Genomic DNA, 12,150 nt, shown 5'->3' with positions numbered 1-12,150 from the left:
CATTCATTTGTGTAATGTAACTTTACTCACCTTCTCATGGAAATTTTTATCACGCACTTGTCGAGGCGAAATATTTTGTTTGTTTCGCATGATTGCATTTCGTAAAACGACTATAACCGGAAGCGATAATGGTTGAACCAAGAATTCTCATACAAATCTCTCTGTTGTGACTGTAGAACGGCGTTGCAACTGTCCGAAAAATTTCTAAACGCGATGAAAGATGTGAGAGAAGATAGAATGAGTACTCGAAAAGCCGCACAAAAGTGGGAACTAAAGAAATCAACTCTGCATGACAGGCTAAATGGGAGTGTGAACTTTGACCGCCGGAAGGGGCCTTCTCCAGTTCTAACCAAAGCTGAAGAAAACCAATTCGCAGATTGGCTGATTGAGCTGGCAAACCGTGGTTTTGGCTTGTCGAAGGATGGTTTCCTTAAAGCAGTGAGAAAATTCCTTGACAAAGATGGAAGGACCACACCTTTTAAAGACAACAAGCCTGGAAACTTGAAGTGGTTTGGAAGTTTCATCAAGCGCAACCCTAAAGTAAAACTTCGCAAGACACGACCTCTAGAGAAGAAAAGGGCTAGTATATCTAAGGATGCTGTAGATACCTGGTTTACAGATTTTGAAGCATTTCTAATAGAAAAAGGTCTCGCAAATTGCCCTTCTCAAATCTGGAATTGCGACGAGACTGGGTTCGACCTGCAAGGGAGGGCTGGAACAGTAATTGGACCATCTACCCGGAAGTAGAGAGCACATCACGACGTTACCTTGTTTCAATGCATGTGGACAGTGAATGCCGCCATACTTCATCTTCCCTGGAAAGCTCGTCCCGGTGACTTTCAACCCCTTAGAAGGAGGTGTTGAAGGAAGTATTTTTTCTATGACGGAAACCGGATACATGGATACGCAAACATTTTACAGGTGGTTTGCGAATCACTTCATCCCAAACCTTCCACCAGCGAGGCCCGTCGTACTCCTCGTTGACAGGCATGATTCTCATCTTGATCTTGAGACATTCCAGCTAGCGCAGAAGAATGGAATTTGTTTGTATGCTCTTCTCAAAAACGCGACTCACCTCGTTCAACCTGATGATGTTGGTCTCTTCGGACCCTTGAAGAAGAGCTGGTATAAATCAGTTAGAGAATTCAGTCAGCGGAACCCTAACAGTGACATCAACAAGAGGAATTTCTGCTCAGTCTTTAAAGGGACTTGGGAGGACGTCGTGAGTCCTTCTGTTCTTGTTAGTGCGTTTCGCAAGTCTGGTATATATCCGCTTAACAGAAACCAGGCCTCAGGGGAGGTGCTAGTTCCTTCTACCAAACCATCCAACGAGGAAGATTCACCTGAGACAGGTTCCACCCAAACAACCGCTACGGTTCAAGCATTTGATGCCCTGGAAGCTGCTCTGTCTACTCCGGTGAGAAAAAAATACCGTCGTAGAATGGAAGAAAATTATGACCTGGACGGGAGCCCAACCTTCATGGCTTGGAAAAAGCTTTACACTGACTCTAGCTCGTCTAGCCAGCAAACGAAGTCAACAAACAGTGCAAACGAAGCCTCTGAACCAGACCTTAGAAGTTACACGGTGTTTCAAACAAGGGAGACAACCTCCAATCAGTTAAATTCCTCGGGTGAGGTGTTAAACGAGATCCTGACGTATCCCACCCTTGAACCAAAAGGTCCTCCGAAGAGGAAGAATTTAAAGAGAACCCTCCCCAACTTTGTCAGTGGCCCTGAGGCAATGCAGCTACTACTTGATGAAAAGCTCAAAAAAGCATGTCAGTTGGCAGAAAAACAAAAGAAGCTGAGAGATAAGGAAGCGAAGAAGGAAGAAAAACGAAAGAGAATTGAGGAAGAGAAAGTTCGGAAACAGTTAGAAAGAGAAGAAAAAAAGAAAAAACAAAAAGCGAACAAAAATGCAAGCAATGAGAGAACAAGGAAGACTGGGAAGGTAACCAAAAGAAGTCAAACTCCTAGAGCTAAAGGCAAGCAATGGCGGCAGCAACAGTGCACGGAGAGTACCTCTTCTGCGGTAACCAATGAAGAAGACGACATTTGCAACATTTGCTTGCAGTAATATTTTCTTAGTGACGTGGAAAATAATCCATGGGTCCAGTGCGGTTCCTGTAAATCGTGGATGCACATCTGCTGCATTCCTATCGGGCTTGATGTTGGCAATAAACCATTTGTTTGTCATCAGTGCATGTAATAAGAAGAACAGTGGTTTAAAGAACGAACTGTAAAAAACAATTTTGTAAGCCTTTTTAGGAAGAGTTCCCTTGACCTATTCCTAATTCTGTTACTTTCTTAACTATTAACTAGTGAGATTCCCGAAGTCGTGAACGAGATGCGAAAGAAGTGCATTAGAAATGTATTTTGCCAGCCTCCCCGGCGTTTTTAAAGGGTGGTTACAAATAATACTGAGTTACAGGTTGGAGATATTTGCTGGTTGTCTACTCCCTTACAGAATGCACATCATTGTCATCGAAAACGCTGTCATCAAAGGATATCACGAATTCCAGATAAGGCCGCCCCCCGCGTTACTACTACCGGTCACAAAAGAGTACGGAAACAGGCATGATCCTCATGCATGTTTGGTGTGGGTACCAGAAATCGAGAAAATCCCTAGCTCTTTATAGAACCATGTAACAGATGAGAAACGTGGAGAAAGAGTCAGAACAATTGCTGGCCTCCCGATAGGAAGAGTTCCAAAAGGACTGTCTTCATGTTTTTATGAGCTTCTGGGGTCCAGTAATGTAGAATGTATTGAGTGGTACGTTAATCAGTTATATTCCTTTCCTTTTATTAAATTTTCTCTGAATATACAATTTTAATTAAAAGTTCTTGCGTTTCAGTGAACAAACCGGTATTCCCTGTAAGAGTTTCTCTCCATGGCCACATTATCAATCCCCTGGAGGCGGTGCGGTTATACCATGCTCTTACAGAATACAAGTCAACAGTGATCATCAACGAGCCCTGGGAAAAGTGCGTGCCGCTGTAGAGGAAATGGCTGAGAAAAGTATCATTAAAATTAATGCCTATTAAAAATAAACATTTGAAAAGGATGTTATAGGGAGAAGAACAACAATAAATCTCTTTTGTTAGTTTCTTTTTTCGTCATTTCTCCTCACAGCCCTAGACTATCCTTGATCAGCCGCTCGTGTAGTTCTCCCCACCATACCCTAGTAATTTATTATGTTTTGTTTCAAGATACTAGGTTCCCAAGCCGATTTATATTTTTGGAATCGGATGCCGGACTACTTTGAAAGAGCAAGATGGGCTTAAAAGTCGCTTTCCTGTCCAAGTTTATGTTTAATTACGTTGTTCTTGTAGTGTCCGGATACTGGGCAACATTCGTGCTCTGCAAAAATATTAATTTCACGACGGATACGAAGGTAAAAAACTTAAATCTTTTTTTGTCATATTACAGACTAAATAGATTGTCTCCGGGCCAAATTTCAGAACTCTCGCGACTAAGGAAGGAAAGCTACAGCATTTCTAAACTGAAGTGTCCGGATACTGGGCAACATACTGTACGGTGTAAACCAGCCTTGACATAGTCCTGTTCCGGGACTCCCTCTTACCCCGCCCTGAAAATGGGCTTAAGTTCCCTAGTGTCGTACATGGCGGCTGTCATCTAACAGTTCTTATTACGAACAGTATTTTATTCAAAAACATTCATATTCATGCTCAGTTGTAATAATGTATGGGGAAAAATATTGATCAGCGGTCTGAGCCAAGCTGCTTGGCTTACGAATCAATGTAGTGGCTGGTTTTCACTAGCGACGCAAGCTCAAGCACAAGCACGAGCATAAGTAACTTATGCTAGTGAAAACGAACGCCGACATAAGCATTAATTAACAACCACTGCATCCGCCATTTTGTTCAAATGCTCAGACGCGGAGAATCTGGAAATTAGCAAATTTCCTTGTGCTTATGCGGCGTTTCTCGGCGTTTCGTTTTCACACAACGCAAGCGAACGGAAGCATAAGCGCAAGCACAAGGAAAAGGAAACATTTTGATCCTTATGCTTGTCCTTTTGCTTGTGCTTATTCTTGCATCAACCCCGTTTTCACGGTGTAATAAACTCACTTATACTTGCGTTTGTGCTTGCGCTTGTGCTTGCGTCGCTAGTGAAAACCAGGATTTACATTTTTTGCCATTGTTTGCGAGTGTCTGAGTGTCATCACTGTCACCGTTGATGAAAATCTAGAAGACTTTTTTTCAGCCATAACTCCTTTATTATCTAAGGTTACCAATGCTACTCAGTTTGGTCAATACCTTTTCATTTTTTATTTTTTTTTCAGTAAAATAAATGTTCATCGTTAAAACTAACAATCTTGAAACGCGCGGAAGTTATTGCAGAAAAAAAGATCTCTGATGGCTTGACTCCCCTGGGATTTTTTCGCGTAAAACGGCTTCCTCTCTGGCTTCCTGTCAAATACTTTTATTTTGATTCTAGTGCTCACTCGAGCACATGTATTGCCACGCTTTTCACCCCTGTGCTAGAAAAGAGAAAGTCCGTGGGTAAAAAACAAAACAAAAAGAACAACAACAAAAAAAGAAACGGCAAAGGACAAACTTGGCGGATTCAATTATGAAAAAGGCATCTTCTTGTAATTGCAGGTCTGATCTAACGTTTCCGTACTTTTTTTCTTGAAGATGACTTTCTTGCGTTCCCCATTTGACTATCCGCCTAAAGCGTTGCGCAAAAAAACGTGACGTTTTTATACTCTCCACTCGAATTTCCGCGAAGCTCATTTTGCCTTACCTGGAACGCTAGATATCAAACAGCAAGGGAGTAATGATACTTATAAGCCCAAAACTTGATTGTAAAATAGAAAAGTGTATTTCTGACAAAAACAAAAGATATATCATTCTGGACGTATCAGTCGAAGATTCACGTTTAATTTTAGTCAACATCGATGCACCAAATGACCTAAACCAACAATCCAAATTTTTTAGATCCCTACACCATCAGCTGCAAGACTTTTCTCAGGAAAATATCGTTATCGGAGGTGACTTTAATTGCGCTTTGTCGGACAAAGACAAAAAAGGTGGAAACGCGGTCGCCCAGAAAGCGTCTGTAATTAAGGAAATCGAAGAGTTGTGTACATCTTACAACTTAGTCGATATCTGGCGTCACTTAAACCCTCTCCTTGAATCGTACACTTGGAGAAATAAGTCTCACAAGATACAGTGCAGATTAGACTTCTTTCTAATCTCGGAAGAGCTCACAAATGTATATGCGACGTGTAAAATTTTCCATGCGCCCGAAACGGATCATTCTGCAATTTCGTTACACTTGCAGGCCAATTTAATGCCGGGGGTAACCCTGCGATGGACTAGCATCCCATCCAGGGGGGAGTGTAAATACTCCTTAGTCGCTTCATGCTACAGAAACCGGAGATAAGCGCCGGCCTGATGGGCCTTCTAGGCTCGTAGCAGACTTTACCTTTACCTACCTGCAGGCCAGATTTAATAAACAACGCCGAGGCCCAGGGTTTTGGAAATTTACTAGCTCTCTACTTAAAGATGACAATTATGTTAACGCTCTACGCAAAAACATTGATTTGTTCAAGGCCAAATATCGAAAACGTTGAAGATAAAGGTTTGAAATGGGATCTTATAAAAATGGAGATTAGGGGTTTCACTGTAAAATATGCCAAAACGAAAGCAAAAAGACGTAAAAACGAAGAACTGACACTCCAAAATAAAATAAATGAACTTCTGTTAAGTCTAGAAAGAAATCCTAACAATAACCATGCCCAAAACGAACTACTCGCAGCAAAATTACGTTTGCAAAAAATCATGCACTTCAAAGTAAAAGGCGCGATCCTCAGGAGCAAGGTAAGATGGTATGAAGAAGGTGAATGTTATTGAATGTAGATTATAAAATACTTACCAAAGTCATTGCCAAAAGAATAGAAAAAACCTTACCCAAAATCATTAATCCTGATCAAACCGGATATGTAAAAGGCCGCTAAATAGGCGAAAACATCAGATTAATCCAAGATGTTACGTTTCTCACTAAGCGCTTAAATATGCCTGGAATTGCAATTTTTTTGGATTTCCGAAAAGCTTTTGATACAATAAAATGGAACTATCTATTATCCACGCTTCGACTGTTCAATTTTGACCTAGATATTCAAAGATGGATAGAAGTCATCTACCACAATGTATCTAGCTGTGTCCTAAACAATGGTCACGCGTCACCTTTTTTTCAATTGCACCGAGGCGTCAGGCAAGGATGCCCCTTATCGGGCCTTCTTTTTGTAATTGGTATTGAGCTTCTCGCAAGGGCTTTGAAAAGCAACAATGACATAAAAGGCATTACCGTTGGCGGAAAGGAAATAAAAGTCACCCAATTCGCTGATGATACTACAGTATTCGTTAACGACCATCAATCTGTTATTAACCTTTTGAAGCTTCTAAGTGAATTTAAACACACCTCGGGTCTAGAAGTAAACACAAGTAAAACAGAGGCGATGTGGCTTGGAGCTTGGAGAAACAAACCTGATACCCCATATAATTTCAAATGGCCTCAAGAACCGATTCAAGCTCTCGGCATCTTCTTTTCGTACAACTCCGACGCTGCAAATAAGCTGAATTTTGGAGAGAAAATTATCAAATTGAAAAATACGCTTAAGAATTGGAAAAGAAGGAAGCTTACCCTCCATGGCAGAATCAAAATAGTGAAAACCCGAGATTTGTCGAAGCTAATTTATAACACCTCTGTGCTCGAGATCCCCGATTATTACGTCAAAGAAATAAACAAACTATCTTTCGATTTTATATGGGAAGGAAAAAGAGCCAAAATAAAAAGAAAGACCATAATAAGTGACATAAGTCAAGGAGGGTTAAGAATGATGGATTTTGAAATCATGAATAAAGCGCTGAAAATTGCTTGGATCAAGAGAATCACCGAAAACGTTCAACCAGCATGGAAAATAATACCAGAGTTCACCGCTGCCAAATATGGAGGTTTATCCTTTCTAACCAAATGTCAATACGATATCAAGCATTTCAACCTTGACAACCTTCCACCTTTTTACTACACGCTACTTAATTATTGGCAAGAATACAATGCTGACAAATTCTCGGAGGACCAATGCATTCATAACAAAATCATCTGGAATAATAGTCGCATCCTGATTGGAGACCGGTCAGTTTTTTTCAAACCCTTATTTGAGGCTAAGATTATACGTATTAAACAATTTTTAAAAGAAGACAACACCTTCTTCTCACTGGACGAGCTCATTCGCAATGTGAACATCAGTATTCCCTTTACACTGTACTATGGCCTCGTCGCTGCCATTCCTACAGAATGGAAAAATATATTAAATCAAAACAACTCGCACCTAAACCCGCCTCTTGAAGATCTTCCGTCGACCCGTGTCGCCTACTCTACACTTTTAACCAACAACGTAAGTCCACCAACATCAGAGAACAGAATTCTAAATTACGGTTTCTCCAAAGAAAGCATCCACAAGGTATGTACGTTGCCTTTCCTAATAACCAAAGACTCGAAATTCATTGCTTTCCAGTATAAAATAATACACCACATCTTACCTACCAAATCCAGCCTTTTTCGAGCTGGCATTACTGATAGCGACATTTGTTCCCTATGCGCTACCGAAAAGCAAACAATAAACCACCTACTGTACCACTGTACTGTATCTAAGGCTTTCTGGGATAGATTTACCAGCTGGTGGTACCAGAAATTCAAACAAGTGGTCAATTTGAATGAATCTAACGTCCTATACGGTTGGCATAATAACATCAAAAATAAACAGGCACTTAATGTCACTCTTCTTATTGCAAAATTCCATATCTTCGCGACAAGTTCATGTGATGGCAACTTATGTTTTGAAGGCTTTCTTCTCCGCCTCCAACATAAACTCGATGTCTTAAAGCAAAGTTATATTGCCCAAAGAAAGCTACATAAATTCTCAAATATCTGGGGAAAACTACTATAAGCTACTATAAATGTCACTTCGCTTCGTCCTTTTCTTTCCACGCTCGTTCATTGTAATTCTTTTCTTTAAGCCAGCCGTAGTCTTGTTTGTAGCTGTTAATTTTATTTACGTTTTAAAACATGTCATAAAGATAATTGTTACCATTCTGTAAATAATGTAATGCAAGTAGTGCAGCATTGTTCCGTAAGCACCGTTAGTTTGTGTTAACTGTGGTAGAAATGTTATTAATTGTTTCCAAGTAGTGATAGTATTTAATTGTAATAAGGGTTAGTGTAAGAGTTAGTGTATAATAACAAAAAAAAAAAAAAAGAATTACGTTATCCACGGCTGTGTTTAGTACGGTGGTTATTTCCCTACCAATGAAAGTTGAAACGTCGACACATTCCATGGATGACATAATGACCTTTTATGTACTCAATACTCGCTTCGAATCAGCGCTTAAATAACACAAAAAGGCAATATACTGCAATATACTATAATATTTTGTACTAAATAAAGAGTGGAATATTCATAAAATTTTAAGTACATTAACGTTTTAACAGCTTTTGGCGAATACCTGTAAACATCATAAGTTGCGTGATTCGAAGTGCCACTGACTATATGACCCCCGGGGGGGGGGGGGGACTCCCATATGAAACTATGAAACAGACGGGTATGCTCGTCGTCTCGCTTAGGGGTGTAAATTTTGGATTTTGGTCTCGCTTAGGGTGTTCCGGGCAAAGCGCCAATATTTTATGCCACCAAGGTCTCGTTTAGGGTTCCGCGAAGTAACACAGAATTACGCGAAGAGAAACAGAAGTCAAATTTCCTTTTAAATTTTCTTTTTAGATAAAAGCATTCGATGATCATGCCTTTTTATCATTAAAACTCATTGCATGTCGTATTTTTGTGTTTTTAAACGGTCTCTTTTAGGGGTCAAAATTTGCTTAAGCCGCGCCTAGATTGGTCTCCTTTAGGGGTTAAATTCAAAATTTCCGACGAGCATCCCCGTCTGTTTCACATGGGAGTCCCACCCCCGGGATATGACCGAATAGAAATTTGGGACTGCTCACCAACAAAACTAAATTTTATCTGTTTTCTTACCACTATAGTCGCAACGTAGTACACGTTACAAAGCAGTCCTTGTTGATTCAGTGATGACTATAGAACCCAATCTTGATCAATCTGTAGCACAACAAACGGACAACAACGGCTGCACGCAAAGGTATTACTTTTTGCCGTTGTCAAATCTCCGATTGCACCATCATCCGATGACGTAATAGTCTTAGCTTTCTTTCTTAAAAGTCACGATTACATGTTTCAATAAGACACAAAAAAATACATTTTGTTGTAAACAAAAAGCGGACTATATTTAAAATGTTTTTAAGTACATTAACGTTTTAACAGCTTTTTGGCGAATAAACATCCTAAGTTGCGTGACTGGAAGTCCCACTGACTATGTGGCCGAGTGGTAGTCTGGTTCAGCTCTCCGACAAAACGAAAAAAAATAAATAAATAAACCGATTGCAGAGCAAGAACCGCGCTCGGCCCATGGCCGCGCGGTTAAAAAAAAAAGATGTTCGACATATCGAGCTAAGGAAATGTAACAGAACATTATATTCGTTTTTGGGGGGGGGAGGGGGGTAAGCGATCGCAGGACACCACGGTAAGTGGAACGCCTATTTTTTAAAACGATTTTAGCGCTGTAGACACTAAGTTATTTAAAAAAGTTTGTTAACTTATCGATAGCCGATCGTGAATCGATAATCAAATGTCCGGGATGCACGAAATACGAAGATTCACGTCATGGTGAAGTGGCAGAGCTGTCAAATGTACACTGCGATCGAAAGCATGTGCGTCAGAGATTTTTGAGGATTGTCCGGTAGTGTATCGATTTCAGTCAGATTCTAGTTTTAAGTTATAAATCATCACTGAATTCGAGTCTGTTAAACGAAATTCTGATAAGAATAAGCTAGCCTCCTTGTTAAAGGAGTATGATGATATTTTCAAAGGCATAGGAAAGGTTATTGATTTTGAGCATAAACTTTCCAATGACCCTAGCGTCAAACCGGTTAGTCAACACCTAGGATGCCATTGTTGCAGTCAATAATGAGCTTGATAGAATACTTGAAGACGATATCATTTTGTAGACTGTTTTCTTCCCTATTCGGAAGGCGCGAAGCCCCGTAAGCCTGATCCTCCCTCGCGTGTGAAGCGCGCGTTCGAATATTTACCGCGTCGCTTGCGTTCGCAAAAAATACGACTGTTTTGCAGTCTAATATTATTGAAGAGGTAACTGAAGCCAGCCCATGGGCTTCCAATTTACTAATTGTTCCCAAACAATCTGGCCATCTAAGAGTATGCACTTTATGAGAAGTAAATAAGCTAGGCAGTAATAAGAGAGTGTTTTGTTTTACCTAAGGTCAACGATACTCATTCCTTGCATTGAAAGAGAGACCTCTTGTGAGAAAATCAAGGCGATTTTTACTAGGTTCGGATTTCCGGACGAAATCGCTTCCGATAACGAAAACAAGACCTTTCTCAAATCGCGTGGAATTACCGTAAATCTCCTTTTAAGCAGCCCCCCTTTTCAGAGGAATAAAGTTAGTTGTTTAAGGAAAAAAAACAAAAACAGCAGTAGACTAGCAACCTTTGTGGCATGATTATGGTGCTGAAGCAAGAATCCCCTTACAGGAAGGGGTTCCTCTCCACTAACTGAAATAATAATCTCTAGTAAAGTGGGGGGAAATTATTGTGTGTGTGGATGGTGAGTTGAGGGAAAATCATAGCCAAAAATTAGTCTGTGAAATGAGGAAGAGCAATTCACAAAGCAAACTCTCAACCTCACAGTGGAGTTAGCAAAACAAAACAAACTCTGTGTGAAAATAAAAACTTTAATTTCAGAAACAGCCTGATAGTACATGTATAAGAAACTAAATCAAGTAAGAGGGATAAACAATAATTGAACATGAAATTTATTTGTTCTTAAAAAATAATAAATAAGAAAAAAACCCTACATAAAACCTTCGTTCTTAAAAACAAAGGAAAGGGCAGGTAAAAAACCCGAAGAAATCCCATGCTAAATGAAACACAGGTGTATTAAATGAGGAAAATCTAAACAACCCGAGGGCAAAGAAAAGCTGACTACGACACCATTAGGCTCGTAAATGGCTGCGAATCTTCAGGGGTAGAGCGCAACCGAGCAAGGGGGTTTCTAGTCCAGCGTTGGACCTCTACCCGACCCCCTTGTGCCGAGTCAAGAAAGGAAAAAGAAAAGAACAAGCGGGAAACCAGGAGAAAACAACACCAAAACCATGGACAGAAACGCCACCAAAACTGCAAAGCCAATCAAGCAAAACTGGGATTGATAACACTAACCAAGAACGCACTTACCGGGTGTATAATATGATTACTGAAGCAAAATTATAGTTTTAAATAAAGAAAAATGGATACCTGGTTACTTACATGGAAGAAAAAGCTGGCACAAATTTCCCATCTCTCTAAACATTTGCAAAGACTCCAGCAAACGTCAGCTGTGCTTACGACAAAAGATCACCCAAACTGCACACAGGGCCTGGGCACGAAAAATGCGAAGGAGTCGATCTGGGAACCAGCATGACAGGGAAAATGCCCAATGCACTAATGCACTCTACTGCTGTAGATACCTATTGAGTACCTACTTGTTTAAGGAAAAAAAACAAAAACAGCAGTAGACTAGCAACCTTTGTGGCATGATTATGGTGCTGAAGCAAGAATCCCCTTACAGGAAGGGGTTCCTCTCCACTAACTGAAATAATAATCTCTAGTAAAGTGGGTAAGATGAAGGACTGGACGGACCTCACTACTCTACTGGGAGGGTTCGCATTGACAACAAAGTGTTTGGAGCAACTTCTCAAGTCTTGGAAGAAAGCGGTAAGTAAGGCCATTTTGTTAAGTGTTGCCAAACGTCTTTCCTTTCTCCCCCGAGACAAATAAATATTTGCCTGTGTAGTTTACCTGTGATCACCACATGCTCTGAGTAGAGGGGAAGTTGTGGTGCATGAGTCACATCGTTAGTGTTCTTTGGTTTAGTCATCCGTTTACAACGCAACCGCTTACTTTAAGACCGCTGAAGGTTGCCTCAAGAGAATTTTCGATTGAAACGTGGTAGTAGTATCTGATAATTGTTAGCTTTCACGAGATGTCCGTATTG

At 40.4% G+C, this 12,150-nt stretch overlaps 1 protein-coding gene across 1 annotated transcript; it reads left to right on the top strand.

The window, feature by feature from the left end:
* Window positions 1-213: 213 nt before the first annotated feature.
* Window positions 214-2,077, top strand: LOC137976743 (uncharacterized). The gene is made up of 2 exons (XM_068824092.1): window positions 214-720; window positions 824-2,077. The coding sequence occupies exons 1-2, from the start codon at window positions 214-216 to the stop codon at window positions 2,075-2,077; spliced, it is 1,761 nt and encodes a 586-aa protein (XP_068680193.1).
* The last annotated feature ends 10,073 nt before the right edge of the window (window positions 2,078-12,150 follow it).

The sequence above is a fragment of the Montipora foliosa genome, chromosome 11, assembly GCF_036669935.1.
Source record: "Montipora foliosa isolate CH-2021 chromosome 11, ASM3666993v2, whole genome shotgun sequence".
In the NCBI taxonomy this organism is placed as follows: Eukaryota; Metazoa; Cnidaria; class Anthozoa; order Scleractinia; family Acroporidae; genus Montipora; species Montipora foliosa.
This window is presented reverse-complemented; position numbering and strand designations above follow the sequence as displayed.